The 27,197-nt window shown below is 43.5% G+C and overlaps 1 protein-coding gene across 4 annotated transcripts in view; it reads left to right on the top strand.

Moving 5' to 3' along the window:
* Positions 1 to 27,197, top strand: part of Rab30 (RAB30, member RAS oncogene family) — a 95,627-nt gene that overhangs the window by 59,349 nt on the left and 9,081 nt on the right. For 3 of the 4 annotated variants that reach the window (XM_070034897.1, XM_070034898.1, XM_070034899.1), the window contains 3 exons: positions 8,791 to 8,891; positions 13,919 to 14,002; positions 21,960 to 22,143. In XM_070034897.1, coding sequence (XP_069890998.1) covers positions 8,799 to 8,891; positions 13,919 to 14,002; positions 21,960 to 22,143 — 361 coding nt within the window. In that variant the 5' untranslated portion in view covers positions 8,791 to 8,798. The remainder of the gene's footprint in view (positions 1 to 8,790; positions 8,892 to 13,918; positions 14,003 to 21,959; positions 22,144 to 27,197) is intronic. The other variant, XM_070034900.1, reaches the window with a different exon arrangement.

Raw genomic sequence — 27,197 nt, forward strand, 5'->3', positions numbered from 1 at the left:
CTCATTATCTTGCCCATGTAATTGTAACCCCTCTGTACAGTATGTTCACAATAAAAATTAAAAAAAATTCAAACCTTGAATCCAGCTAGAATTCATTGTTTAAGGACAGTGTTCCAACAGAATTTCTTTCCAGAAAGACCTAGGGTTTATAAGTCAGGTCTCAATAACTCATATCTGTCACCTTAGCTGCTCAGGAGGTTGAGATCCAAAGGATGACAGTTCATGGCCATCTCAGGCAGAAAAGTTTGGTAGACCCCCCATCTCCAAAAAATAACCAGTAAAAAAGCCAAGCTTAGTTGTGGCAAGGCCCTGAGTTCTGACCGCAGCAGTGTCCCCTTCCCCACCAAAACCAAAAAAAAAAGAATGAAAAGGAAAGATTTATATTTTGAAGCCAGTCTTTTTTTTACTTATTACCTGATATTTAATAAATTAACCTCTCAGAGTCTCAACTTCCTTATCTGTAAAGTGGAAATCATAGTCCCAATCCAATGGGCTATTAAAAATGTGAAGACCCCATATGGAAGACATTTAACACCATCCCCGGCATATTGTGTGTTTAAATCATGATCCAGATACCCAGAAATTGGAGAAGACAAGAAGTGTGCTCTGGCAAAGAGAACTTCTACCTGGCCAAGATAGCCAGCCTAGGACTCACCAGTGTGTGACTTAGGGGGGGGTCGCTTCATTACTTCAGCCTCAGCTTCGTTACCTGCATAATGAATGCTAGGAATTCCATCTTGAAGATGTTGGGAGGTCAAGATAAATCATGCGTGACATCATTTTTGTAAACTACAAATGGCCATAGACCCAAGTGCTAGAGTTTATACCCTAGTGACTGGGGAGCAGCTGGAGCACAGGTGGGTGTTTGACATCCGTGGCCAAGCAGAATAATTAACCTGCGATAACATGAGATTAGCAGCTGATGTAAAGCAAGTCCGCTTGCAGCAGTTGATTATAGTAATGGTTAGTAATTGCCTCCTAGTAATTAAGCAATAATGAGCTTCCTGGGACAGAACCTTGTTAGAGTGAAAGATGGATCAAAAGCTTTCAAGTCAATGTAAACTAATTGAACACAGCAGTGGGCTACGAGTGCATTGTGGGCATGTGCTTAAGGAGAGTGGAGACAACCTGCATGGAGCGCACATCCATCTTCACCAGGCAGACACATACAAAGGAGGGAATTTGGAGGAAGATCCATGGTGCTCTGGGATTATCGAAGAAGGAGGGCCTTGCCTGCAAAGCCTGGTTAATTTGACCTCTGCCTGGCCCAGACTCTAAAGGACTCCCCCCCAAAACAAACAAACAAACAAACAAACAAAACTGCCCTAAAATTTTATTGTGGAACTTGTTAGCCTTCTCTTTGCCTTTAAAAAAATAATCAGATACCTTGCTTGTTATGCTTCAGCCCCTTCCTCCACAGCTCTAAGTGGGTGTGTTTGTTTTGCTTCCTTATACAGACTTTCCCTCAGTAGGGAAAACGTACTGTCGTCAATTAACTTTGAATTTTCAGATAGACATCAAATCATTTTTTTTAAGTAGAAGCATGCCCATATGCTATTTGGTCACACATACCCTAAAATATTATTCATATTGGTGACCTGCATATACTCAGAAACAGAACACTTGCCTAGTATGAGGACACAAAAAATATTCATCTGGGGGCTGGGAAGGTGGCTCAGTGGTAGAGTGCTTGCCTTGCATGCATGAGGCCCTGGGTTCGATTCCTCAGCACCACATAAGCAAAAAGAAAAAAGCTGGAAGTGGTGCTGTGGCTCAAGTGGTAGAGCGCTAGCCTTGAGCTGAAGAGCTGAGGGACAGCGCCCAGGCCCAGAGTTAAGGCCCCACGACCGGACCCAAAAAAAACCAAAAAACAAAAAAAATATTCATCTGTCTCATGCAATATTTGAAACAAAATTAATTTGTTGTTTTCTGAAAGTGAACTATTGGGTTCAATTGACCTTCCTGGCTCTTCACCACTCTTTTTTTTTGTCTTCCATATCTGGCCATCCTACCTGTCAGTCCTGACTTCACAGGTTATATTGAGCATGAACGTTACATGGAACTCTAGAAGTGAAGGAGGAAAGAATTGTCAGCTTTGCTAAGTTCTGGATTCAACAAGGTTACCCAGTTTTTCATCATTGGAATTTTTGGAACTTTTAAAATCTCTACGACTGGGTTATAATAATATTTCTCAAAGCCAGCCTTCCGACATGCTCTCCTCTCTTGAGTAGTTAGATCTTGAGAGTGAATATTACCAGTTTATAGTAGCTGGCTCTATTTGAAGAGCATGAGCTCTGATTTGAGGTTTTGGTAAAATACCACGCTAGAAAACAAAACAAATGAAAACAACTATATAATGCTATGCTGTTGTTTTTAAATTCAGACATTCATAATAAAATATACACAGACATAAGGATAGATGAATCAAATGACTAGAAAGATGTTTGCCAGAATGTAAACTGTAATTATACCCAAGAGGAGGTGTAGGCAGGAAAAATGACTAGAGATGATGTTTTATTTTCCTTTTTGTCTGTACTGCCTGCACTTGGCATATATAACTTGTCAAAATGATTTGAAAATTTCCATTTGATTATTATATTTTAAAAGGCATACTTTGCATCTTAATATTTTATTTACCTCTCAAGCAATTCAGTGTAGAGCTTCCAATATGACCCCTACATTTTATTGTTATTTTTTTTTTCTAGTCCTGGAGCTTGAACTCAGGGTCTGGGCACTGTCCCTGAGGTTCTTTTGCTCAAGGCTAGTGCTCTAACACTTGAGCCACAGTGCCACTTATGGCTTTTTCTGTGTATGTGGTACTAAGGAATGGAACCCAGGGCTTCATGCATGCTAGGCAAGCACTCTATCACTAAGCCACCTTCCCAGCCCCTACATAGCTTTTTAACAAATGCAGGTTTCAACCTCATGAACTTGGTGCCACATGCTCTTTTGAAATGGGCCCTTGGCATTTGCAAAGATGAGGCCCTGTAACAGAAAAGGACCCAAGTCTTAAATAAGGACAAATATTTTGGGGACAGAGCTGGATGTCAAAGTAGGGTAGAGAATTTGTCTCTGGCTTTATCTATTAGGCTGAGAGGGCAAGGGAAGTGAAGATAGTTGTTTGTTTTATAAGGCTACTTAAAAATTATTTATATGCCAGGAGCTAGTGACTCACTCCTATGACCTGATTACCTAGGAGACCGCAGTTTAAGGCCAGCCTGGGCAGAAAAGTGGGTGCAAACTGTAGGAGTAGTATTATGGGATGGGGATGTCCGAGTCTAGCTTTCAGAGGGACCTGCACTGGTAGTGCAGTGAGGAGCAGCGTCTGATCTGGAATCAATGTGTGGCTCCATCACTGTGGAGTGATATTTCAAGAGCAAGAGGATTCTAGAACATGTATATATAACGGCTCAGGATCTGTTCACAAGCGCCCCCAGCCCTCATGATGGGTGCAGTGACCCTGTTAGTCCGTAAGACACGAAGCAGCAGCTTTCTTGATCTGAAGGAGTCTTGCTTTCAAGCCACATGGAACTGGATGTGTATCTTAGCCTGAAGACTGGTTATGACAGAATCTCCCAGGATTCTGTCTCCTCACACAAGAATTGGTAATATGTGGGTTCTTACACCATGGACCAAGCAGAAGCGCTTCCTCAAAGCATGGTTTGCAGAGAACCTAGTGAGCTTCTCTGTCCGCAATGTGTTTTCTACTCGAAACAGAACAGAAACCACAGCAGCTAACCTGGAGTTTACAGTCCCTCCCTTAGCCAGAGAGAGCCTGCAGCTTTCAAGAGAACAGACACATTTCCCTCTAAGGGTTCATTTAAAAAGTACTTAGTGGTAAAGCAGTGACTAGCCATGAGGCCCAGGTTCAATTGGCCCCAAAAAGAAATAAACTAAACAGAAACTGTAAAGCATTTAAGTACATTTCCTTTTTAAATTTTTATTTATTGTTATTTTCTCTTTTTTATACATTTTTAATATCTTTAAGTAGTTGTTACAAAGGAGTTGCCAGTCAACAAAGCAGTTTATGAATACAGTGCATCTTGATCAATGTTGCTTCTTTCAACATTTCTTTTTTTTCCCCCCATATATATATTTTTTTTTTTAATTTTTTTTTTTTTTTTTGGGTCCGGTCGTGGGGCCTGAACTCTGGGCCTGGGCGCTGTCCCTCAGCTCTTCAGCTCAAGGCTAGCGCTCTACCACTTGAGCCACAGCACCACTTCCAGCTTTTTATTCTTTGCTTATGTGGTGCTGGGGAATCAAACCCAGGGCCTCAGGCATGCAAGGCAAGCGCTCTACCACTGAGCCACCTTCCCAGCCCTTCCTTTTTCTTTCTTTGAGAAAGGTTCCTAAGTTAAGTATTGGTAACCTTCTCTTAGGAGCCCTGAATCTCAGGTTTTTCCGTCAATTCACCTTTAGATTTCTTGCTTTAATACCTTGACATCTTACAGAGATGTCGAAATAAATGTGTGCAAAATCTTCTAAGCCTGGGAGAAAAATGCAGCTGAGTCCTGCAGTTGCTGTTTGTAACTGGCTCATGAAAGGGGTCAGGCCTGAGCCTGAGCTCTAGAAATGCATGTGAATATTACGGCTCCAGAGATTCCTACAGCCATCCCTGAATTCTTTTTTCACATTGAACAGAAAGTGCTGACATACTATGTCCCTGAGATTTACCAGGGGTCCGCCTCGATTCTTACTTCAATCCCTATAGCTAGTCAGGTAGAGGAGTTTGAGTTTGAAGGCAGAAGGAAGAGGGGAATTGCCTTTCTTGAGCACGTGTCCCTCATCACATCTTTCTTGCACACTCCTGTCACTCCTGGGTAGTAATAGTTAAGGGCCTTGCATGCGTGAGTGAGATGCTTGGGTTTGAATCTGAGCTTCACTAGTTATGGGTGGTGGGAATTCTCACTTAACTTTGCTTGTGTTTCAACATGCTCATTTGTCAAGTCAGGAATGCCAACAATTTCCACCCCATATGGTTCCGGTAAGATGAACTGACTTACTAATATACAGCAAGATGACGATGCTGACAACAGTGATGACGGGGAAGGGCCGGGATCAGGGTTCAGGTGACACTTCATCTCTCTCCTGCTGCTGTCATGACTGTGTGTGCGGAAATAGTGTGGAGCTGCAGAGGGATGGAGGTGAACTATAAACAGATATAAACAGCTCTAGAAATGTATGTGAATATTACCAAAGGAGAGGAGGAGGAGGAATGGATTGTGGGAACACATACCAGAGGAGGACCAAACTTTCTTCTCAGGTCAAGAGAAGCGTCCTAGAGAGTGTGCTGCTTTAGCTGAGGCCAAAAGGAGAAGTGAAAGTTAGAAGGGCTGGGGCTGGCCGGGGAGGGGGGTGGGGGGAGGAGAGGAGGGGGCATAGGAGGGGCGGTGTGGAGGCAGGCTGAAGTAACTGAAGATAATCAGTGAGCCTGGTATAGGCTCTGAGGAGGCAGAGATCAATGAGGCTGATCATACAGGCCACCAGATGGTGGAATCCTTGTGATATTAAGTAAGGAGTTTGGGTCATTAAGAGTCCAAGTACAAGCAGGGTGCTGGTGACTCACACCTGTAATCCTAGCTACTCAGGAGGCTGAGATCTGATGATCATGGTTCAAAGCCAGACTGGGCAGGGAAGTTTGTGAGACTCTTATCTCCAATAAACTACTCAGAAAAAGCTGGAAGTAGCACTGTGGCTCAAGTGATAGAGTGCTAGCCTTGAGCACAGAGAGGCTCAGGGACAGTGCCCAGGTCCAGAGTTCAAGCACCAGGACTGGCAAAAACAAACAAACAAACAAACAAGAAAGTCTAAACACTGTTCTCAAAGTTTCCAGGAATTTTTTTCAAGCATCACAATTCTGGGATGAAGTTTGTCCTCTGAAAAATTACTACATGCCCAAAAACATGGACTTAGAAAGTAGATAGTCAGGATTTAAACCTTGATCTCTTTGACTCTAAGGTTAGATTTGATTGATTGATTGATTGATTTGTGCCAGAACAAGAATTTGAACAGCAGACCTTGTGTTCTTGCTTACTCATAGCTGATTTTCTCCTACTTGAGACATATCCCCAACCCTGCTTTTTGCTGATCAGTTGGAAACCGAAGCTCATAGACTTTTCCCTTGTGGGTGGCTTTGAACCACGATCCTCTAAATCTCAGCCTCCTGAGTAGCTAGGATTACATGTGTGAGTAACTGGTGCCACTGTTAGAATTGTTTTGATAAGATACATACTTTTAGAATTTGGAGCCTGGCTGTTTGCTTTGGGGTCACCTTGATTTCCTTTAACTTCACTTTGTACAATACACAATAATTATGCATAAAAAGGCACAGTATTAATAAATACCAGCCTCACAGATAATTGAAAACATGTGGAAATATATGAAAAGCACCAAATGTAGTGCAAGACACATGGACAATATAACTGCTGCTCATGACAGTGCCAGGGATCTGAGATAGAACCCTAGGAACTGCTGCCTGTTTAGGCTTGGCTGCCAGTCTTCTCTCCAAGGGCCACTGCAATCCTTTGCACACAGAACCAACGCCAGCTACATGGCAAGTTCCAAGCTCTGGGCTCTCTGCTCATAAGCCAGCAGCCACTGAGCTCTGGTAGGGAGATCTGAGGCCTTGCTAACTCATGTACCTTTCTCCCTAGGGCTCAGTGTCCTTGACTTTTCCCTCCAGGGACTAATGCATCTCTTCTGTCTAAGACTTAAAGAACTCAGCTGTTGGCGACAGTTGTTGAACTTTTTTGTTGCTATTTAACTTAACTTTGTTCCTATTTGATCTTAGGAGCACGTGTTGTCTCTAGGTGACAGGGTACCGCAGTAGGCTCTCAGTAGTCAAGGATTACTTTCACCAAAATGAGCTTATGTAGGTACTGAAACTCTTTGGAGGTTTTATTGAAAAATAAAATAGCCAGGCACCGGGCTCACACCTGTAATCTCAGCTATTCAGGAGGCTGAGATCTGAGGATTGCAGTTCAAAGCCAGCTGTGGCAGGAAAGTGCGTGAGACTCTTATCTCTACTTAACCACCCCAAAAGCTGGAAGTGGAACTGTGGCTTAAATAGTAGAGTGCTGGCCTTGAGTGGATAAAGCTCAGGGAAAACACCTAGCCTCTGAGTTCAAGTCCAAGGCCTGGAACCAAAAAATAAGATACAACAATCAGGGTGCAGGTGGTTATGTCTGTAATCCTAGCTACTCACAAGGCTAAGATATAGAGGATGGTGATCCAAAGCCAGTCTGGGTAGTAAGGCCCATGAGACTGTCTCCAAAATAACCATTGAAAAGGTTGGCTGGGGCTGCGTGCTGGTGGTTCACACCTGTAATCCTAGCTACTCAGGAGGTTGAGATCTGAGGATCACAGTTGGAAGCCAGCCTGGGCAGAAAAGTCTGTGAGACTCTTATCTCCAATTAACCACCAGAAAACCAGAAGTGGTGCTATGGCCCAAAGTGGTAGAGTCTTAGCCTTGAGCAAAAGAGCTCCAGTGAACTCAGGACAGGGCCCTGGCCCTCAGGTCAAGTCCTATCACAACTGGAAAAAAAGAAAAAGAAAAAAAGATTGGTAAGCTGTGAGCAAGTAAGCTGAACAAGCTCAGGGGCCTGAATTCAAATCATGGGACCAGCAAAATAAATAAACTCTTAAACAGTCCTTTAAAGTAGACAGAGCATCTAGTATTCTTTTCAGCACAACTGGGGAAATGAGAGCAATAAGCCCTTGTTTTTCTTCCCTTCTGCAGAGTAGACATTTCCTATGTGTAACTCTGCCCTGGAGTTTAGAAAAATAGAGTTGAAGGACAGTATTCCCTCAAGGCTGAGGCAGACATTGGAACAAATAACTGCACATTATCAGTAAAGTTTTAAGACAGAGGAATGATGAAAGCATATCACTTTATTTGTGGAAGACCAGGAGAGAGAGACAGAGACAGAGACAGAGACAGACAGACAGAGAGAGAATGACAGAGGGAGAGAGAAATAGAGAGAGGAAGGGAAGGAGAAAGAGAGAGGGAAGGAGAGAAGAGGGAAGGAAGGAGGCAAAGAGGGAAAGAGAAATAGAGAGGAAAGGAAGGAGAGAGAAAGGGGAGTGGAGAGGGAAGAAGGGACAAAGAAATAGAGAGAAAGAGGGAAAAAGGGAGGGCAGGCTTGTATTGGTCCCATAGGATTTGGGCCTTGAAGAAAATGAGTGGGGGGTGGGGGGCGCTGTCCTAGGCACAGGACACAACATATACCAAACCCCCTGGGAACAAGAAGCAGCCCTTGGGGATGCCCTGTGGCATCTGCAGGGAGGGCAGCCTGTGGTAGTGGTAGGAGTGGGCTGGGTGCAGAAGGCCAGGACGACCATCACTCCCCAAACCCCAAAACTTAGAGCAGATGGATAGGGCGCTCCACTCAGTCTCCAGGTCCAGTCTCGAGCACTTCTGCCCAGAGACAGTCCAGCCCAGATGCCACCGTTAAACTCGGGGCTGTCTCCTTTGGTACTGCTTCTCTGCACCCCCAGCCAGAAAGGTGGAACCCGGGGCTTATCACTTGAGGTCTTGTGACCTGACAGCTTGGAGGAACAAAGGTTACTGGGCGAAAGGGTACCTGTGTCATTTACTTTTTGTGGCATGAAGTAGCTGGAGGATTAAAGTCCGTCGTGACCAAACATGTGTGTGCCTCTCTGGCTGGCAGGGTCATTAAGTTGCTCTTCAAATCAGGCCGGTCTGTTGCTGAGGACACACAGCTGACATCCTCGCGCTCCCTAGCAGGCCTGACCTGGCTCCTCTCACTGTGGCCTGTGTTTGCTTTGCAGCTGTGTAAATGAGTATGGAAGATTATGACTTCCTGTTCAAAATCGTTTTAATTGGCAACGCCGGTGTGGGGAAGACGTGCCTAGTCCGACGATTCACTCAGGTAAGGGAACTTGGAGCCCACGCTTTGCGTGTCTGTTCAGCCCCCTTTAGAGGAGTCTGATAGATGCGTGGTAGGGCCTGTGAGTTTGTTTGCTTGCTTGCTTGAGTTATTTTTCAGACAGGGTCTTGTGCTTTTGTCAGGGGCTGGCCTCAGCCTGCAATCCTCTTACTTCTGCCTCTCACATAGCTGGGGTTTGGGGTAAACACTACCGTGGCTGGCTTGATTTTTGAGAGGAGGTCTTGCTAACTTTTTGTCCAAATGAGTCTAGAACGGTGATCCTCTTATTTCTGTCCTCTGAGTAACTAGGTTATATGCGTAAGCTGCTGTACCCAATCCACTGATGGTACTGGGGTTTAAACTCAGGGCTTTGTGCTTGTTAGGCCTCCAGTCCACCTCTCCTTTTATGGTGCTGGTCTTTTTTTTTTTTTTAATTTTGTGTTTGGGTCCGGTTGTGGGGCCTGAACTCTGGGCCTGAGCGCTGTCCCTCAGCTCTTCAGCTCAAAGCTAGTGCTCTACCACTTGAGCCACAGCACCACTTCTGGCTTTTTTCTTTTTGCTTATGTGGTGCTGAGGAATCAACCCAGGGCCTCATGCATGCAAGGCAAGTGCTCTACCACTGAGCCACCTTCTCAGCTCAGTGCTGGTCATTTTTGAGAGGGGGGTGTCTCATTTTTTGCCTGAGCCACACTGGACCATGATCCCGTTTAAGCTTCTCCATGTAACTGGGCTGGTAGGTGGGTACCACCATACCCAGCCTTTTCTCTTGAGATGGGATCTCGTGAACTTTGTTGCCCAGGGTGGCTTAGGATTTCAGTCCTCCTGATCTCAACTTTGAATGTAGCTAACACAAACTACAGCACCTAGCTCTTGTTTCATATGGCCTTAAATTATGATTCTCTGATATTCACCCCTTAAGTAATTAGGATTTCCAACATGAGCCATTGTGCCTATAACTATGGGTTCTGCATACATCCTTTGGAAGCTGCATTGTTTGTGGCCTAGTGTTTGTCTAAACTGCCCAAAGGAATCATAGCTCTGGGGATAACTCCAACTTCCCACGTCTCATTTCTGCTCTCTTTTTATGAAAAGAACATGCCATTTTACTTTCAGTGTGCAGCATCAAAAATAAATTATTGACCAAGTAAAGTGGCTGACACCTGTAATCCTAGCTACTCAGGAGGCAGAGATGGGGCCAATCATAATTTGAGGCCAATTTGAGCAAAATGTTTGTGGGGTCCTATCTTAACTAATAGAAATTTGGACATCATATTGTCATCTGGCTTCAGAAGAGGCTGAGATTGGTTTGGGCAGGCCCAGGCATAAACTGAGACTTTATTCAAACAATAATGAATGCAAAAAAGGACTAGGGGCATGGCTTCAGTGGTAGAGCACCTGCCTGGCATGCCCAATACCCTGAGTAAAAACCCCAATGCCCAGCTACTTAAAAAATAATAATAATAAATAAAGCCCCAATGATGCTTATATGTATACATGTGTGTGTGTGCGCACACATGTATGTGTATGTATGGACTGATATGTTTAAAAACTAGATGAGTAGTTCATAATGATCCAAAAGGAGAAACAAATGAATTTGGACCTTAAGCTAAACCTAAATAGTCATAAACAAATGAATACAAAGGAAACCTCAAACTCCTTGTCTTTGCCCTCTTCCCTCCTCCCAGCAAACTGAGAAAATTGTTCTGGTATAGAAACAAGTATGCTGATTTTCTAAGTCTTTGAAATAAAAATGAAATGAAGACTGTAAAGGAAGACTTGCACCGAAGCCAGTGTCTTTTCTGGCTTGAACCTTTATCATATGGCCTAGCTACAAGTCTCCTGTGGAGCTGCTCTCTTGAGGTTCACCAACAGGACACAGATGTTTTCAATGCACTGAGAAGTCCTTCTAAGGCTGTGTATCCCCTGGAAAAATGAAGGATGCCCTTCTCTCGACCATCGTGCATATAGCTGTGTCTTCGTAACAAGCATGTTGGGAAAGTTGAAACTGCCACTTCCTCCATTTCCTCCTCCTCTTGTGTTTTTGTCTTTCTAGTGCTGAGCTTGAACTTAGCTTATTCACTCTTGGTAAGCAGGTACTCTCCCACTTGAGCCGTACCTCTAGTCCTTTTTTGCTCTGGTTATTTTTAAGATAGGGTTTTGCTCTTTGCTTGTACTGGCCTGGACTGCTATCCTATTTATGCTTCCAAACATAGTTGGGATGACAGGTTTGTGATACCAAGCGCAGATTTTTCCGTGGAGTTTCCCACTAACTTTTTTTTTTTTTCCAGGCTAGTCTTGTACTATAATCCTCACATTTTCAGTCTCTCAAATAGCTGGAATTATAGGTATAAGGCACTGTACCCTGTTGAGTCAGGCCTTTCTAAGCTTGTGGCGGCTCATCTGCTTGTATCGATAATTTTGTGTGGCCTGCAAAAGATATTATCAATACCAAATGGTCCTTGGCTAAAACAAGGTTTCCACGCCGGGTAGGGCCACCAGGTATGATAGAAAGAGCACTGGCTCAGGAGTGGAGACTTGGGTCCAAGTCATGATCCTGTCCCCGGCTTTTCTGGTGAGCCTGCCCTTCCCAGCCCTCCCTGCCCAGAGCTCCCTGCCCTTCCCAGCCCTCCCATGGTACAGGAGGAGCCTGGTGAGTTCCAAAGCCTGACAGTGTGTGGGTCTGAGGAAAACTGAAGAGGCAGATTGGGTAACAAAAGCAGCTTTAGGGCCCAGAGTCACTGTAGATTGTTAGGTTTTTTAAAAAAGAGGTGGCCAAGTAAAAAGAGCACCACACACATGGTAAGGGGTATGAAGTGCCATGTTGGCACTTCACCTGGCTGGGAAAGGCCTGGGAAAGACCTGGGAAAAAAGGGGGCATCTGGGCCTGGGCTAGGGTATGGGTAGAGAAAGGTGTGGCCACATGGAATTCAGACGTGACCTCAGCAGATGCAGATATGACCTCTTCCAGGTGTGCCAGTTGCCTAGGTAACGCAGGTACTGGGTGGAGACTTTACTGTGAGGAGGGTGGAGTCTGCTCGCCTTCCAGGAGCAGACCTTACAAAAATAAGAGAGGTTTTCCTGTGTTAAGTGAGTGCACAAAGAACCTGTGTTTTATATGGAGTCTGGTGAAATCAAGAATAAAAAGCTATGAGGTATCAGGGGTTCTTCATCCAATGGGATGGAGAGATATCTCTTAACTGGTTTTACATCCACTTAACATCACTAATTGTTTCTGCTTTTGCCAGAAGGACAAGACTCAGAACTGCAGAGAAGGAAGGAAATTGGTGTCATTACCAAAAGATGACTTGGAGATTATTCAGTGTATTCCTCTCATTATTCACACAAAAACCTCCAATGTTCAGAGGTTAAATGATGGGCATGTGATCTCATACTGTGTCAGGGGCAAAGCCAGGATTCCACCCAGTTTCCTGGGCTGATAAGTTTTTTAGCCTGATAATTTCTATCTCTTGCAGGTTTGAACCTCTGACACCACTCTCTATAAACCCAAACCCTATCGTTTAAGATGAAAATATTTCCTTTTTTCAACAGTAATATTGGCAAAGGAGCATATTTTACTTCTTTACTTCTTTTCCTTTGCTGTCTACCTTTTGTCCTTCTAGCCTCTCAGATATCCACCTCCAAATTCATTTTTCCTAGACAGGATTTTGTTTATTTTTATTCACCAGTAAGCAGTTAAAATGGATAAGATTCAACTGTTTTTGAGGTATGAATGGTTGGGGAACAAAATAGTGGGGGGGGGTGAGGGAAGAAAACATTGGAGGAATTTTTTTTTTTTAGTTTTTGGCATTTGGTAGACTACAAAACAGCTGGAGCTATAAACTTGAAATTTGCCCACCTGGTATTGGAGCCAAGTCAAAACAGAAGAAAATTGATTCAATATTTGTAAGGAAAGTTATGAATATATTTATGTTTTTTTTGCAGGCCTTCAATGGGAACATTCTCTTTTGGGTTCAAGCTCAGCCTTTTAAGTTCAAACTTTAATTAAGGAACTCTCTTGTTAGGGATTAGACTTGATTGAAGATCCTGTAGTCTTGGCTGCCAGAATTAATAAGGTCCATTTTAGTTCAATTTCTGAAATATGAGAGGAAAGGGAAGGGAGACTAAATAGAGTCCTTTCTTGATAGAACTCCTTGCTACCATCAACTTCCTTCTGAAGCTTAAAGGAAACATTATGCAACAGTAAACAGCATTCAACATCATTTTACTAATATCCTATCTTTTTGGAAATGACTCTGTTTCCAGCTTACAAAAAGCTCCTTCCCTCCCCTCTCCCTTCTTTCCTCTAGCTCCTCCCTCTCCTCCCCCTCCTTTCCATGCTCATTTCTACCTCACACTTGTTGGACTGGAAAGCCCAGTGGGAGAGTGGCTTTCTCTTTTTGAGGCACTAGTGACCCAAAGCCTTCTGCTTCCTCGTTTATTGCTGTTTCTCCTCCACTGTCTCTCCCTGAGGACAATTTTCTTAGACCCACCGAACCTGGCCCCAGGGCAGAAGACAATTCCAATGTTCATTGTCTTGTGTTCATTCTCCTGCTCAGTTCTTGTTTGCTTTCCTATTGGCCATGCACCTTCGTGGCTGACACCTTCAGGATGCATAACCAAATTTAAGCTTCCTTAGTTTTACCTCTGTAGACTACCTATCCATTTCCCTCAATGCAACAACCCTGATCTCATTCCTGGGGTCCCCTGCTCCTTTGTTTCTTTCTTTGAAATCAGCACCCCTTGCACCCCCATAGCCCTTCCCTAATCCTCTTGCTTTTTTGTCCCCATTTCTGTGTTGGTTTCTCCCAACAATTTTCTCTCCCTCTTTGCCCCTCCTCTCTTCTCAAAACACACATCTGGAGTTTCACAGTGCTCCTGTGACGTCAACCAGAGTTGCCTTTTCTACCAGTTAACTCAGCCGAGGGAAGGGTCTGCAGTGAATAGTGGGCAGAGAGGGCTGTGGGGGAGGCAGAAGTTTCATCTAATGGAAACATATGCCTAACTGTTACTCACCATTGTTTCCTCTTTAGGGTCTTTTCCCCCCAGGTCAAGGAGCCACAATTGGAGTTGATTTTATGATTAAGACAGTGGAGATCAATGGTGAAAAAGTAAAGGTAAGGCTTTAAATGTGCCCTAAGGCTTTCTTGTGCCCTGTAAGAGTTGAGATGAAATAGTGCTATCCTATCTGCATCACATTTGTTCATTGTTTTTATGGTAATCCACCTGGAGCTGGGTATTGGTGGTTCGACCTATAATCCTAGCTACTCAAGAGGCTATGATCTGAGGATCAAAGTTCACAGCCAGCCTGGGCCTGAGAGTCTGTGAGCCTCTTGTCTTCAATTAACCACCAAAAAGTTGGAAGTGGAGCTTTGGCTCAAATGATAGAGTACCACCAGCCTTAAGTGAAAGAAGATTGGGGACAGAGCCCAGGGGAAGGGAAGGAGGAAGGGAGGGAAGGAGGAAAGAAGGAAGGAAGGAAGGAAGGAAGGAAGGAAGGAAGGAAGGAAGGAAGGAAGGAAGGAAGGAAGGAAGGAAGGAAGGAAGGAAGGAAGGAAGGAAGGAATCTCTACACCCAGCCTTGATGGCTTCCTTCCAGTATCTTTATGGAGCAGGAAGAGATTGTGGATGACAAAACTTCTACACTGGAAGATGGAAAGAAGGGCTAAATAGATTATCCTGTCTTCTGTCATGTTTGATGATGTAAAACCAAGGAAGAAATTTCTTTCCTGATTTCCTGAGTTGGGCCAGTAAACAATAATATTTCCTCTAAACAGCAGCCCCATGAGAAAGCTGCCAGGTCCCTCACATGTTGTTTTAGGTTATTCAGTCACAGAACTAGCTTATTAAAGTTATCTTGACTCCCCTCACACCCTTATCCCTAATGAAAGAGATGTGCTAAATAAAAATCCAAGAAAGGAACCATGATCTCTACTCTGTCCCTAACTTGGCGGCTCCCCAGTGGATTGGTACTGGGAGAAGTGGGGTATTCCCAGGAACAGGAGAGGATACAGTGCTTGCTGTGGTCAGGGAAACTGCCAGGAGCTCTTACATATGGGTTTGTATTTATTTGTTTTGTTTTGTTTTTTTGTACTTGTACTAGAGCTTGTCCCTTAGCTTTATTGTTCAAGGCTAACATTCTTACCATTGGAGCCACAGTTCCACTTCTGTCTCTTTGCTGGCTGATTGGAGGTAAGAGTCTCATGAACTTTCCTGCCCAGTCTTGGCTTTGAACTGTGATCCTCAGCCTCAGCCTCCTGAGTATCTAGGATTACAGGTGTGTGCCACTGGCCCCCAGCACATGTGTTACTGTAGTAACCATAACCTTCAGTATAAACCCTGGGAGGCAGGTAGATTGTCCTTTTCCTGGCATCAGGAAGGTTAAACTCACTTATCCATGGTTCTAAGCCACCAGGACGGGAGATAGACAGGATCTGAACCAATTATCCACTCCTGTGGGCTTTCCCCACTAGAGACAAGGGTGGAATAGCCCTGACACCTTGTAGCAGGGATGGGAGTAAATTACATGGGATGAGGGAAAGACACTGATCCTGGTACTGTGTTCGGCCTGCCACTCGGTTCTTGAATTTTAGTCAGGTGTTTCCAAGCCAAGTCCCATGGAAAGAAATGCTAACCAGGCTATCCAGCAGCACAGAGAAACAGGCATCAGATCCTAACATAAGCATGCCAGATTTGGTTGTGTTATGGCATCTGTGTGTACCGGCACTCCTTTTTTGAATGCCCTGGGAAGGGCAAGTAAGCTCCAAGATGTTCATGTAGCATCTCCTAGGTGCGATTGCAAAAGAAGTGTTAGGAAGAGGCTCTTGAGCTTTTCCAGTATTTCTTCCAGTCCTGATTTCTTCAGAGACATTACACTGAAAACAACCATGGAAAGGAGACTTGGGGGCACTGGAAAGTAAAAGTAGGGTGTGAAACTCCCACAGATGCCAACCAGATGGGCAAGGGCCAGAGGGGAGGGGCAGGAGTGGGCTGCATACGCAGGCAAAGTCTTTGGAGTTCCTTTCATTCCTTTTGCAGAGGAGCTGGTTACCAAGACGGGAACTGGGTAAGGATGAATCCACTTTATGAGCTTCAATCCCATGCCTGCAGTTCCCACTTAGACACGCGTGAGAGTTCATATGCATGTTAGAAATGTCATGCCTGGCACTGACCAAAATAAGTGCTGAATAAAAAAAAATGCTCCCCGTGGTAAGAACACACTTAGTGTCTGAAATCTCTGGGCTTAGTCTTCCATTTATTGTTATTATTAAGGTGTTGTGCAGAGGGGTCACTGCTTCATAAATCAGGTGAGGAGTACATTTCTCTTTCCTCTAAGTTCCCCCTTTCTGTCCCTGCCCACAAGTTGCAGAGTTCATTTTCTACGTAGTGTTTACTGAGTACCACTGCTGCATTTGTTCACCCCTCCTCCCTCTTTGCCCCCCTCAGAAGATAGAAACAAAGAACCAACAAAAAAATAAAGCAAAAAACGAACAACCACAAAAAGAAATCCATATTGTCATTTCCCGGAATTTGTTTCTACAAATAGTATTTCAGATGTTTAGAGGTATTATACCTTTGGGTTCCTCCTCTAAGAGGGCCCTCCTTTAGTCTCACTGTATGTGAATGCCCAGAGTCCTGTATAATTTATCTTGCCCTGGTTTATATTAGATCTCGCTTCTGCATATGAGAGAAGAAAACATGTACAGTTTGTCTGTCTGCGCTTGGCTTGCCTCATTGAGTCTGATTTGTTCTGCTGTAATCTCATTTTATTTTTTATTTTTTATTTAATTTTTATTGTGAAAATACTGTACAGAGGGGTTACAATTACATGGGCAAGATAATGAGTACATTTCTTATCAAGCATTGTAGCCTCCTCCTTTGTTTCCCCTTCCCATCCCTTCCCAGTCTCATTTTAAAATGCTGATTACATTCCTAAAATTCATCTTTCCATGGCTTCTGAGTCCATGGCAAGAACACAGGCTCCTGTGTTTTACTCATCTTTGTATTCCTACCACAGTTCCTGTGTCCAGCACCTCTTCAGACTAATCCCCGTTCTGGTCAAGACACAGAATGGCCCTCTTCGACCATCCTTGTCCAAGAGCCTCATGTGGCTGGTGGAATGGCTCAAGTGGTAGAGAGTCTGTCTAGCAAGCACAAGAAAGTTCCCAATAGTCTTATTAATGTATGAAAATATAAGGACCTCTCCCCCTTTCTTTTTTGGTGTGTGAGCCCTAGGATTTGAACTCAGGGTCTGGGTGCTGTCTCTGAGTTTTGTTGCTCAAGGCTAGTGCTCTGTCACTTGAGCCACAGCTCCATGTCTAACTTTTTGGTTGTTAATTCAAGATAGAGTCTCACAGACTTTCCGGGCTGGCTTTGAACTGTGACTCTCAGACCTTATCCTCCTGAGTAGCTAGGATTACAGGCTTGAGTTGCCAGCACAACTGGAAGACAGTTGTGTTATTGTCACTGGTGTTAACATTTACTGCACACCTCCGTTCTTGGTGATGATTAGTTACTAAGCTTTGCAAGCTTTCTCAGAGCCCTGTGCAATCAAGGGAAAGAGAAACCACTATGAGTTTGTGCAACATCAAATGTAGGACCAGAACAAGGGTCTCTTTCCTCAGCTCCCCTCAGTCTCCCAGGTTCACACAGGTGATCATTCTTTCTAGAATGGCTCCCAATCACAGGCAAGCTAACCCAGGAATTAGAAGATTCTTATAACCATTGAGAATAAACGCCAGATTCCGTGGAGGTCAAGTTAAGGAGTCTCCTCCCCATCTTTTTGCTATTACAGAGGCTTGACCTCAGGGCCTTGTGTTCTTAGGTGGCTTTCTTGCTCAGGTCTAGTGCACTAACACTTAAACCACACCCCCAAGCTGACATTTTGCTGATTAATTAGAGATGGAGTCTCACATGCTTCTCTGCACAGGCTGGCTTTGAACAATGATCCTCCAAATCTCAACTTCCTGGGTAGCTAGGATTCTAGTTGTGAGCCACCAGCAACTGGCTAGTAGGCTCACGTCTTAAAGGAGTATGCAGTATAAAGATGAGCTTGAGCAGAAAATGTAGTTAAAACATGTAGCCAGGTGCTGGTAGCTCCCAACTGTAATCCTAGCTACTCAGGAGGCTGAGATCTGAGGATAGTGGTTCAAAGCGAGCCCAGGTAGGAAAATCTGTGAGTCTCTTATTTCTAATAAACCACCAGAAAACTGGAAGTGGTGCTGTGGCTCAAGTGGTAGAGTGCTCGCCTTGAGCTGAAGAGCTGAGGACAGCACTCAGGCCCAGTTCAAGCTCCATGACCAAAACCAAAACAAAACAACAACAACAACAAAAATGGCCAGATAGGCCACTGACTTGTATCCTTAAAAACTGTTAAATGATGATACATTTTGATATATATATATATATATATATATATATATATATATATATATATACATATATACATATATATTTGTTTTGTTTTGTTTTGGGTCATGGGGCTTGAACTCAGGGCCTGGGTGCTGTCCCTCAGCTCTTCAGCTCAAGGCAAGCACTGTATCCCTTGAGCCACAGCACCACTTCCGGTTTTCTGGTGGTTAATTGGGGATAAAAGTCTCACGAACTTTCTTGCCATGGCTGGTTTTGACCCATGATGCTCAGATCTCAGCCTCCTGAGTAGCTAGGATTTCAGGCATGAGCCACTGGCACCCTGCTTGTACTACTCTTTTAAGGCTAATTAATTATTCTTGCCTTAGGGATTCCACAATTCTATATCATTTAATCATTGTTCCAATGTGTCCACTACACAGGGTGTTAGGCAGTGCGGGTATGATGTCGAAGAGAACACAGACTGCTCAGGAGGTGGGCTAGGACACTAGTCATGTTGACATTGTTGCCAAGTAGCAACAATCCATTGTAGTGAGAAAGAGGCCGTAGTGATTAAGTAGTGGTACAATCAAAGAGTGGATAAGCATTGTGGTATCCCTATGTTGTAGGTGGGAAGCTAGAATATTCATGGCTGCAGTACTGAAAATATATAATGACTGTCATGAGACAACATTAGGATACATGCTGTCTTTTTTTTTTTTTAATCTTTTGTGCTTTTAGAGAGGGTCTCACTATAGAACACAGGTTATAGTCTTAAACTTGGGATTCTCCTGCCTCTGCCTCCTAAATGCTAGGATTACAGGTAGGAACTACTATGCTGGCCTTTTTGATAAAACATCTCATTTGCGCTGTTGTTACTTACACTTGGATTTGAGTCTCGCAGTCTGTTTATACAGTGTTTTTAGACGAAGGATCATGTTTGACATCTTGGGTCCTCCTTGCGCCTTGCACAGTGTCCTATAAATGCTGAGAGAGGCAAATGGATTACAGAGAAAAGCGAAGGCAAGCAGAGTGAAAAAAGGCAGTAGCATATAAACATTCTTAATAACCAACTGTCAGGCGGAAAACAGGCAGCTTCCCCGGGCGAAGTAGCATCTATCTTGTCAAGGCTGCATAATGACTCTTGTAGAAAGTATTTAATGCTCAAAGCGGTTTCTGAAATGTGCTAGTCATGAGAACACAGGGTATTCTAATGACCGGCAGTATCTCAATCAAATCCCTTGCATTTAGAGGCTCCATGGGCTTTAAAACAATAACCTGCTAGCCTAGGAATGTGGCTTAGTAGTAGAGTGCTTGCCTAGTATGTATGAAGTCCTGGGTTCGATTCCTTAGTACCACATACACAGAAAAAGCCAGAAGTGTCACTGTGGCTCAAGTGGTAAAGTAATGCTAGCCTTGAGCAAAAACAGCTCAGGGACAGTACCCAGGCCTTGAGTTCAAGTGCCAGAACTGGCAACAACAAACAAACAAAACACAATAACCTGCTACTCTTAAGGCAAGACCTGCAGAAGAGAACTATGTTCCTAGGTTTGAGGCAGAGAAGAGCTTTAAGTTCCAGCAAAAGCTGTTACGTCTCTCTGTTTGCAGTTTGTACACTTAGACTCCAATGTATGTCAGCTGTGACTTCAAATCCAAGGAGTGTGCAACTAATTTGTGGCAGGGACCACCCACCCCTGACCAGCTAAGCTGGCAAAGCAGAGGGCAACATCACCGACTGCGCTCTTTAGAGTCACCTCGCCACTTAAATAAGTCTTCAGTGGCAAATGCAGCAAGGAGGTGGGGGGCCAGGCCTCCCTGGGGAAAGGAGACGTGGAGGCTGATTGCCAGCTTTGTGAGTAACTGGTTAGGAGAGTTTCCCTTCAGTCTCCAGTGAGACTGTTGGTAAATATTTGACTATCTTCCCTTTGCTGGGAACTGCATTTGGTGAGTAAAACGAACCCTGCAGCCTCCATCTTGAGGCCTTGAGCAAGTGGGAAAGACACGGATGAGTCACTACACCAATAATCATGAGGTGGATGACACACAATGTGTTGCAAGGGTGATCACAATGTCCCTGGGAAGGTTCCGGAAGGCCTTTCCTGCAGAAGTGGTGGTGTGTCGAAGGGGATCCAGCTGTGATGTGTGAGATGTACAGTCAGAGGACGGAATGGCAGAGGACAGCAGTGGCTGTGGTTGACGTTCCCCAAGGTCTCGTGACCTGCTCTGGTCAGACTATCTGTCTCACTCCTCCTCTGCTCTGGGCAGAGACATTGAAGAAGAGATGCAAGGAGTAGTTTGCCTTCTTCATTACAAAAGCCACCCATTATTAGGCTTCAGAAATGATTCCACTTTAGAAGGAGTTCAGCAAGAAACAACAGAAGCTCAAAGAGGTTCATTGACTCACCCAAGGTCACAGAGCAAAGGGCAATGTTTTTCTGTCTGCTGTGGCTGTGTTCCTGTTTCCGTTCATACGAGGGTGAACACAAGAAGGAACACAAGAAGGGTGTCTTCTTGTGGTTTTTTTTTGGATTGTTCACTAGAAAGAGTGGTAAGGTTGGATTTCTTCCTCTTTCTGTAACATCAGTGACTACAGAATGACAGCCTGCTCTGAGCAAAGCCTGGGACATAGCTCCTGATAAGTTGTCTAGGAGACTCTGAGCAGTAGCTCCATACTGTACTTTCCTCGGGGAAGAAATAGGTATAATTGTACCTAACTCATAGAGTAATTATGAGGATTGAATTATTACATACAAAGTACTTACTATGTTATGTATAAGCTTCTGGGGTTTTTAAATTTTTTTTTGGTGCTGGTACTGGGGCTTGAACTTAGCACTTAGGTAAGGCTGATACTTTACCACTTGAGTCATACTTCCACTTCTGGGTTTTTGGTAGTTAATTGGAGATAAGAGTCTTGGACTTTTCTGCCTGAGCTGAACTATGATTCTCAGATCTCAGCCTCTTGACTAGTAAGGATTACATGTGTGAACTACAGTGCCCAACATAAGCTTCTTAAAATACAAGTTGAAACCCAATAAATGTACAGGAGGCTATATCTTATTTTATTTTTTAAGAATTAAGAAGGAATTCTCAAATAACCAAAGAGAAAAACAAAAAAAAAAAATCCAGGGGCTGGGAAGGTGGCTCAGTGGTAGAGCGCTTGCCTTGCATGCATGAGAGGCCCTGGGTTCGATTCCTAAGCACCACGTAAGAAAAAACCCGGAAGTGGCACTGTGGCTCAAGTGGTAGAGTGCTAGCCTTGAGCTGAAGAGCTGAGGGACAGCGCCCAGGCCCAGAGTTCAGGCCCCACGACCGGACCCCCCCCCCAAAAAAATCCAAATACCTAACAACAGCGACAGATCATAAATGGCTTCAGGGCAGAAAATAACCATGAAATTATTTAGGAGTAGGTCTTCTCATTTCTTTTTTTTTTTTGGGAGGGGGGGTCCGGTCATGGGGCCTGAACTCTGGGCCTGGGCGCTGTCCCTCAGCTCTTCAGCTCAAGGCTAGCACTCTATCACTTGAGCCACAGCGCCACTTCTGACTTTTTTCTTTTTTTGCTTATGTGGTGCTGAGGAATCGAACCCAGGGCCTCATGCATGCAAGTCAAGCACTCTACCACTGAGCCACCTTCCCAGCCCATGGGTCTTCTCATTTCTAAGCAAAAGAAAGGCATGCTCTTGAAATTTCCTCCTACTTCAAGCTGATCCTCCCCTTTTCCCTTTACAGCTACAGATCTGGGACACTGCAGGACAGGAGAGATTTCGCTCCATTACCCAGAGTTATTACCGCAGTGCCAATGCCTTGATCCTTACCTATGACATTACCTGTGAGGAATCCTTCCGCTGCCTACCTGAGTGGCTGCGAGAGATAGAACAGTATGCCAGCAACAAGGTCATCACCGTGCTAGTGGGTAAGTAGGGAAGAAGGAGCAGGAAAGTTGATTTGTGGATGTCAGGAAATCTATAATCACATAACACTTAGGCTTTGGTACCTTGTAAGTCATGTATTCAGTTCTTCTGCAGCTGAAGAGTAAATGAAGAAGACTCCATCTCATAGTGATTGTTTAGAAAAATAAAGTGGAAGATATTGCAGTTTGATTTTTCTATTAATGTGAGCTCTGGGGAGAAGTTGGCTGTTCATGGAAGTTATGTGGGTGGCTATACAATTTTTAAAAATTGAGTTACAAGATGGTGGAAACTGCTGGTTGTGAGTGACAAGGAATTCGTTATTTAAGCAAGTGTTCATTCCTTAAAAAATAGATTTTGTTTAATTTTTTTGTGCTGATGTTTGGACACTGTGTTTCAAAAATAATCCTTAAGGAAATACTGCCTTTTCTTTCATGTCAATATGTTTGGAGGGATGGGACCAAAAAACAACCCTGTCCTAAGAAATACATCCATTAAAAATGGAATCACAAGCCAGGAGCTGGTGGCTCGCACCTATAATCCTAGCTACTCAGGAAGCTCAGATCTCAGGATGGCCATTGGAAGCCAGCCTGAGCAGGAAAGTCCCTGAGTCTCTTATCTCCAGTTAACCACCAGAAGACCAGAACTGGCACCATGGCTCAAAGTGGTAGAGTGTTTGCCTTGAGCAGAAAAGCTCAGGAACAGCTCCCAGGACCTGAGTTCAAGCCCCACAACTGACAAAAAATAAATAAGTAAACAAAAATGGCATTACAGGTGTGGGATGTAGCTCAGTGCATTCAAGTTTGATATCCTATGTTCCAGTATCCTTGGAACGGGGCTCCAACCCCTAATGCTAAGAAAGAAAAGAAAAAAGAAAATACAGTTAAAAAAAACAAAACTCCAAAGCAACAACAAAAAGGAATTACAGTAAAGTGGACCAAAGCTTTAACAACTCCTCTAGTCAGATAGAAAAATAGTAATAACGGTTAACTTGTTAAAATATTTCCTTCTAGGAAGGAATTTTTATGGTTAGTCTAGCAAGACCTAAGTTTTGGAAGTGTGTGCAGAGAACCTCATAAACATGGCTACCTTACAAATTAAGGCTCATAGTAAGCTAAGTAAACATTTCATTGTAAGCACAAAGTTCATATGAAAAATTTTACATGTCACAATTCCTAATTTACACTTGAGATACGAGGCTCAGAGTGTTTGTTGGTGTTCGTACCACACATAAGATCAATGCTCTATAGTCTGCTTTTAATGCGCTGCTGTGGAAAACACTTTTAGACTTTTCACTTGATGCTGTTTGCTAAATATCTGCCTTGCTATGAGCTGGTGCCCCAGCCCCGACCTGGAACCTTTCATGCTCCGTAGCGAACTTGTGCCGCAAGCTATTTGAAAGCTGCCAGCTCTGGACTTAGTATCTCTTTTTGTTCCAAAAGAGTTTGTGAGAACTTGAGTCAAACCATTACTATGTGAGATTTTTATCTCAGGGAGTTGAAAATGAAGGCTTGAGGAGAGATGATTAGTTCAATAGAAAGAGGGATGGGCTTTATAAAGGAACATTTTAGCATGGAAAAAATCAAATGTAAGCAAAGTAGAGAAATCACTAGAGAGAAGCCCCTGTGTGTATATTTCAACTTCAACAATTATCAGCTAATTTATGGCCACTCTTGTTTTATCTGTTCCCCTCTATTTTGCCTACCCTCCCTGCCTAGATTATTTTGAAATAACCCCCAATGTTTGTACTATTAAAAATATATGTATTTATGAAGGGTAAATTTTATTTCTTTCTTTAACAAAGAAAGCCTAGCGTCTGGGTATGGTGGGCCAAGTCTATAATTTTAGCCAATTGTAACCTCAGTTCAAAACAACCTGATATAAAAGCTCACAAGCCTCCAACTCAACAAAAAAAGCTGCTTCAGGAGTACTGCCTGTCATCCCAGTTATGAAAAATGACTGTCATCCCTTGCAACACTAGGAAGAAAACAAAGGAGGATTCATCCTATCTACTAAGGAGGGTGAGATCCGAGGATCATGGTTCAATGCTAGCTGGGGCAGAAAGTCTGTGAGCCTCTTTATCTCCGATCAACCATCCAAGAGCCAGAAGTAGAAGTGTGGCTCAAGTGGTTGAATGAAAAAGCTAAAGGACAATGGTTCTGAGTTCAAGCCTCAGTTCTAACATTAAAACACACACACACACACACACACACACACACACACACACACACACACAGACACACACACACACACACAGACACACACACACAGACACACACACACACACACACACACACACACACACACACACACACACACGAAAGAAAGCAAAACAAGAAAAAGAAAAAGGAAGACCCAAGCTCAGGCTGGCCTGGGCATAAAGTAAAATCATAAAATCCTACCTTGAAAATAATGAGCAAAAAGAGGCTGAAGATGTAGCTCAGGTGGTAGAGATCTGTGTGTTCTTTGAAGCCAGATGCAACAGCTTAGTCAGAAGAAGATGTTCTGAAGAAGATGTACTGTTTCTTTTCAATGGGAAGTTGATATTTAGAGGCCACAACCTAGGTGCTAAGGGTCCTCCTTACTGCGGGTTTGGTCATTGCTTATAGACCTTGCAGTGTTCAGTGCTGACATGTATCCTTGTACAGAGCGAATTCTCTCTCTCTCTCTCTCTCTCTCTCTCTCTCTCTCTCTCTCTCTCTCTCTCTCTCCCCCTTCACACACATATTCTTTCTCTCTCATACACATAAACACATGTGCACACACACACACACACACACACACACACACACCCCTTATTGGCCCATACTAAGTGTTCTCACTCACAAGACACATAGACCACATTTGGCCTCAGGTTCATTTAAAAGGATACAGGAGAGCAAAGCAGCCCAGGGGCAGATCGGCACTTGGCATCCTCCTTCAAACAAAGTAGTCCCCCCATAGCAGTCATGGAGCTTACCGCCCCTCCTTTTGTAGGGATGACGTCTATCTCACTGTAGGCAGGTGTGGGAACTTCCCTGCTTAGAAATGCCCATGGGGGCAACTCCACAAGCACAACTTTGAGAATCTCCAAGTGAAGAAGAATGGGCACTGACAGGAAAACCCAGACACATTCTATTAGGTATTTTATAATTCATACCCAGCATTCCCAGGCCAGAGTAATTATCATTACGTGGTGACATTTCACTTTAGTCATGTTTCCTGAAGAAAGATACAATGTATCATAATTATTCACATATTTGCATTTATAATTGGGGGGTCTGTGGAAATTTCATTTAACTTCATTAACCTCAAATCTGTATTTGATTTTATTTTTTTATGCCCCCCAAAATCCCAGCTCCCTGGGATACCAGCATGAGTACTCATTTGCTTTATCCCTTAGGGCACATAAGGCAGCCGCAGAATACCAATAGAAGCACTGCCTTGAACAAGATGATTCCCACAACAGTTAATTTGCTTTCAGTCCTTTTTGTCCTTAATGCATATACGTAAGGATGCATGGTTAGCCAGGCGCCAGTGGCTCATACCTGTAATCCTAGCTACTCAGGAGGCTGAGATCTGAGGATTCCAGTTCAAAACCAGCCCTGACAGAAAAGACCATGAGACTCTTATGTCCAATTAACCATCAAAAAGCCAGAATGGGAGCTGTAGCCAAGTGGTAGAGTGCTAGCCTTGAGCAAAAAAAGCTCAGGGACAGTGCTCAGTTCAAGCCCCAGGACTGGCACAAAATAAAACAAAAAGATAAGTTAACATTTGTTTATTTATGTATCTTTAAGTGGTACCAGAGCTGGAAGTTTGTGTATTGCACTTGGCAGGCAAGCACTGTTGCTTGAGTCATACTTCTAGCTGTTTTGTTTTTGTGCTAATTACTTGATTTTTTTTTTTGGTCAGTAATAAGGCCTCATGTTCTGGCTCAGGATTTTGCTTGTGGCTGATGCTCTAATTCGAGCCACACCTCCATTTTCAACTTTTTGCCAGTAAATTGAGATAAGAGTCTCATGACTGTCTGCATAGGCTGACTTCAATTTTCAGATCTCAACCTCTTGAGTAGCTAGGATTCCAAGCATGAGCTACTGGTGCCCAGCTTTGCTGATTATTTCTGAGGTAGAACTATCACTTCCTGCCTGGCTATACAGCCAGGATGGCTATCCTATTTTTCATTTCTTACCATCTGGGATGATAGGCATGTATCATCATACCCAACTTCTTACATTGAGATGATGTGTTACCTGAAAACATAATCCTCATAATCTCAGCTACTATGTAGCTAGGATGACAGGTATATGTCACCATACAGCCAAATTTTGTTCTAGAAGGGATCTTACGAAATTTTCTGCCAGGACTGATGTTTCCTGATCACAGCCTCCTAAGCAGCTAGGGTTACTGGCACCTGGAAAATGATCACATCTTCCATTCATTTGAAATACTTGTGGGTGTTTGTACTGCTTTATGATAGGCATGTTCACTTAATTTTGCTTTCAAATTTTAGAGATTTCTTTTCAAATCTGATTTTGTATTAAATTCAAATTATAAATTTTTGAAGCCAAAACTTTTGAAGTATATTCAGAGAAGTATGCTTTCTACTCTTATCCACTCAATATTTTTCTTTCATAGGTAATTATTTTTATTTTTGCTTTTTTGTTCAAAAAATTATTCTTATTCACACTTTTTTTGTCAGTCATGGGACTTGAACTCAGGGCCTGGGTGCCATTCCTGAGCTTTTGTGCTCAAGGCTAGTGCTCTACTATTTTAAGCCACAGCTTTACTTCTGGTGTTTTGGTGGTTAATTGGAAATAAGAGTCAGAGAGACTCTTTCCTACCTAGACTGGCTTTGAACCAGGACCCTCAGATCTCAACCTCCTGAGTCACTAGGATTACAGGTATGAGCCACCAGCATCCAGCTCAGACTTAAAAAAAAAACGTAATAGTCCCTACATGGAAACATTCCTAAGGCCAATCAGATAAACAAATTGTCATATATCTATGCATTCTTAAATAAATATATTACCCACCAAAAATTCATGCAACTATTATATTTTAAGCTTTTATTTCTTCTTTT

This window comes from Dipodomys merriami, unplaced genomic scaffold (genome assembly GCF_024711535.1).
Source record: "Dipodomys merriami isolate MVZ:Mamm:240054 unplaced genomic scaffold, mDipMer1.0.p SCAF_25, whole genome shotgun sequence".
Taxonomy (NCBI): domain Eukaryota; kingdom Metazoa; phylum Chordata; class Mammalia; order Rodentia; family Heteromyidae; genus Dipodomys; species Dipodomys merriami.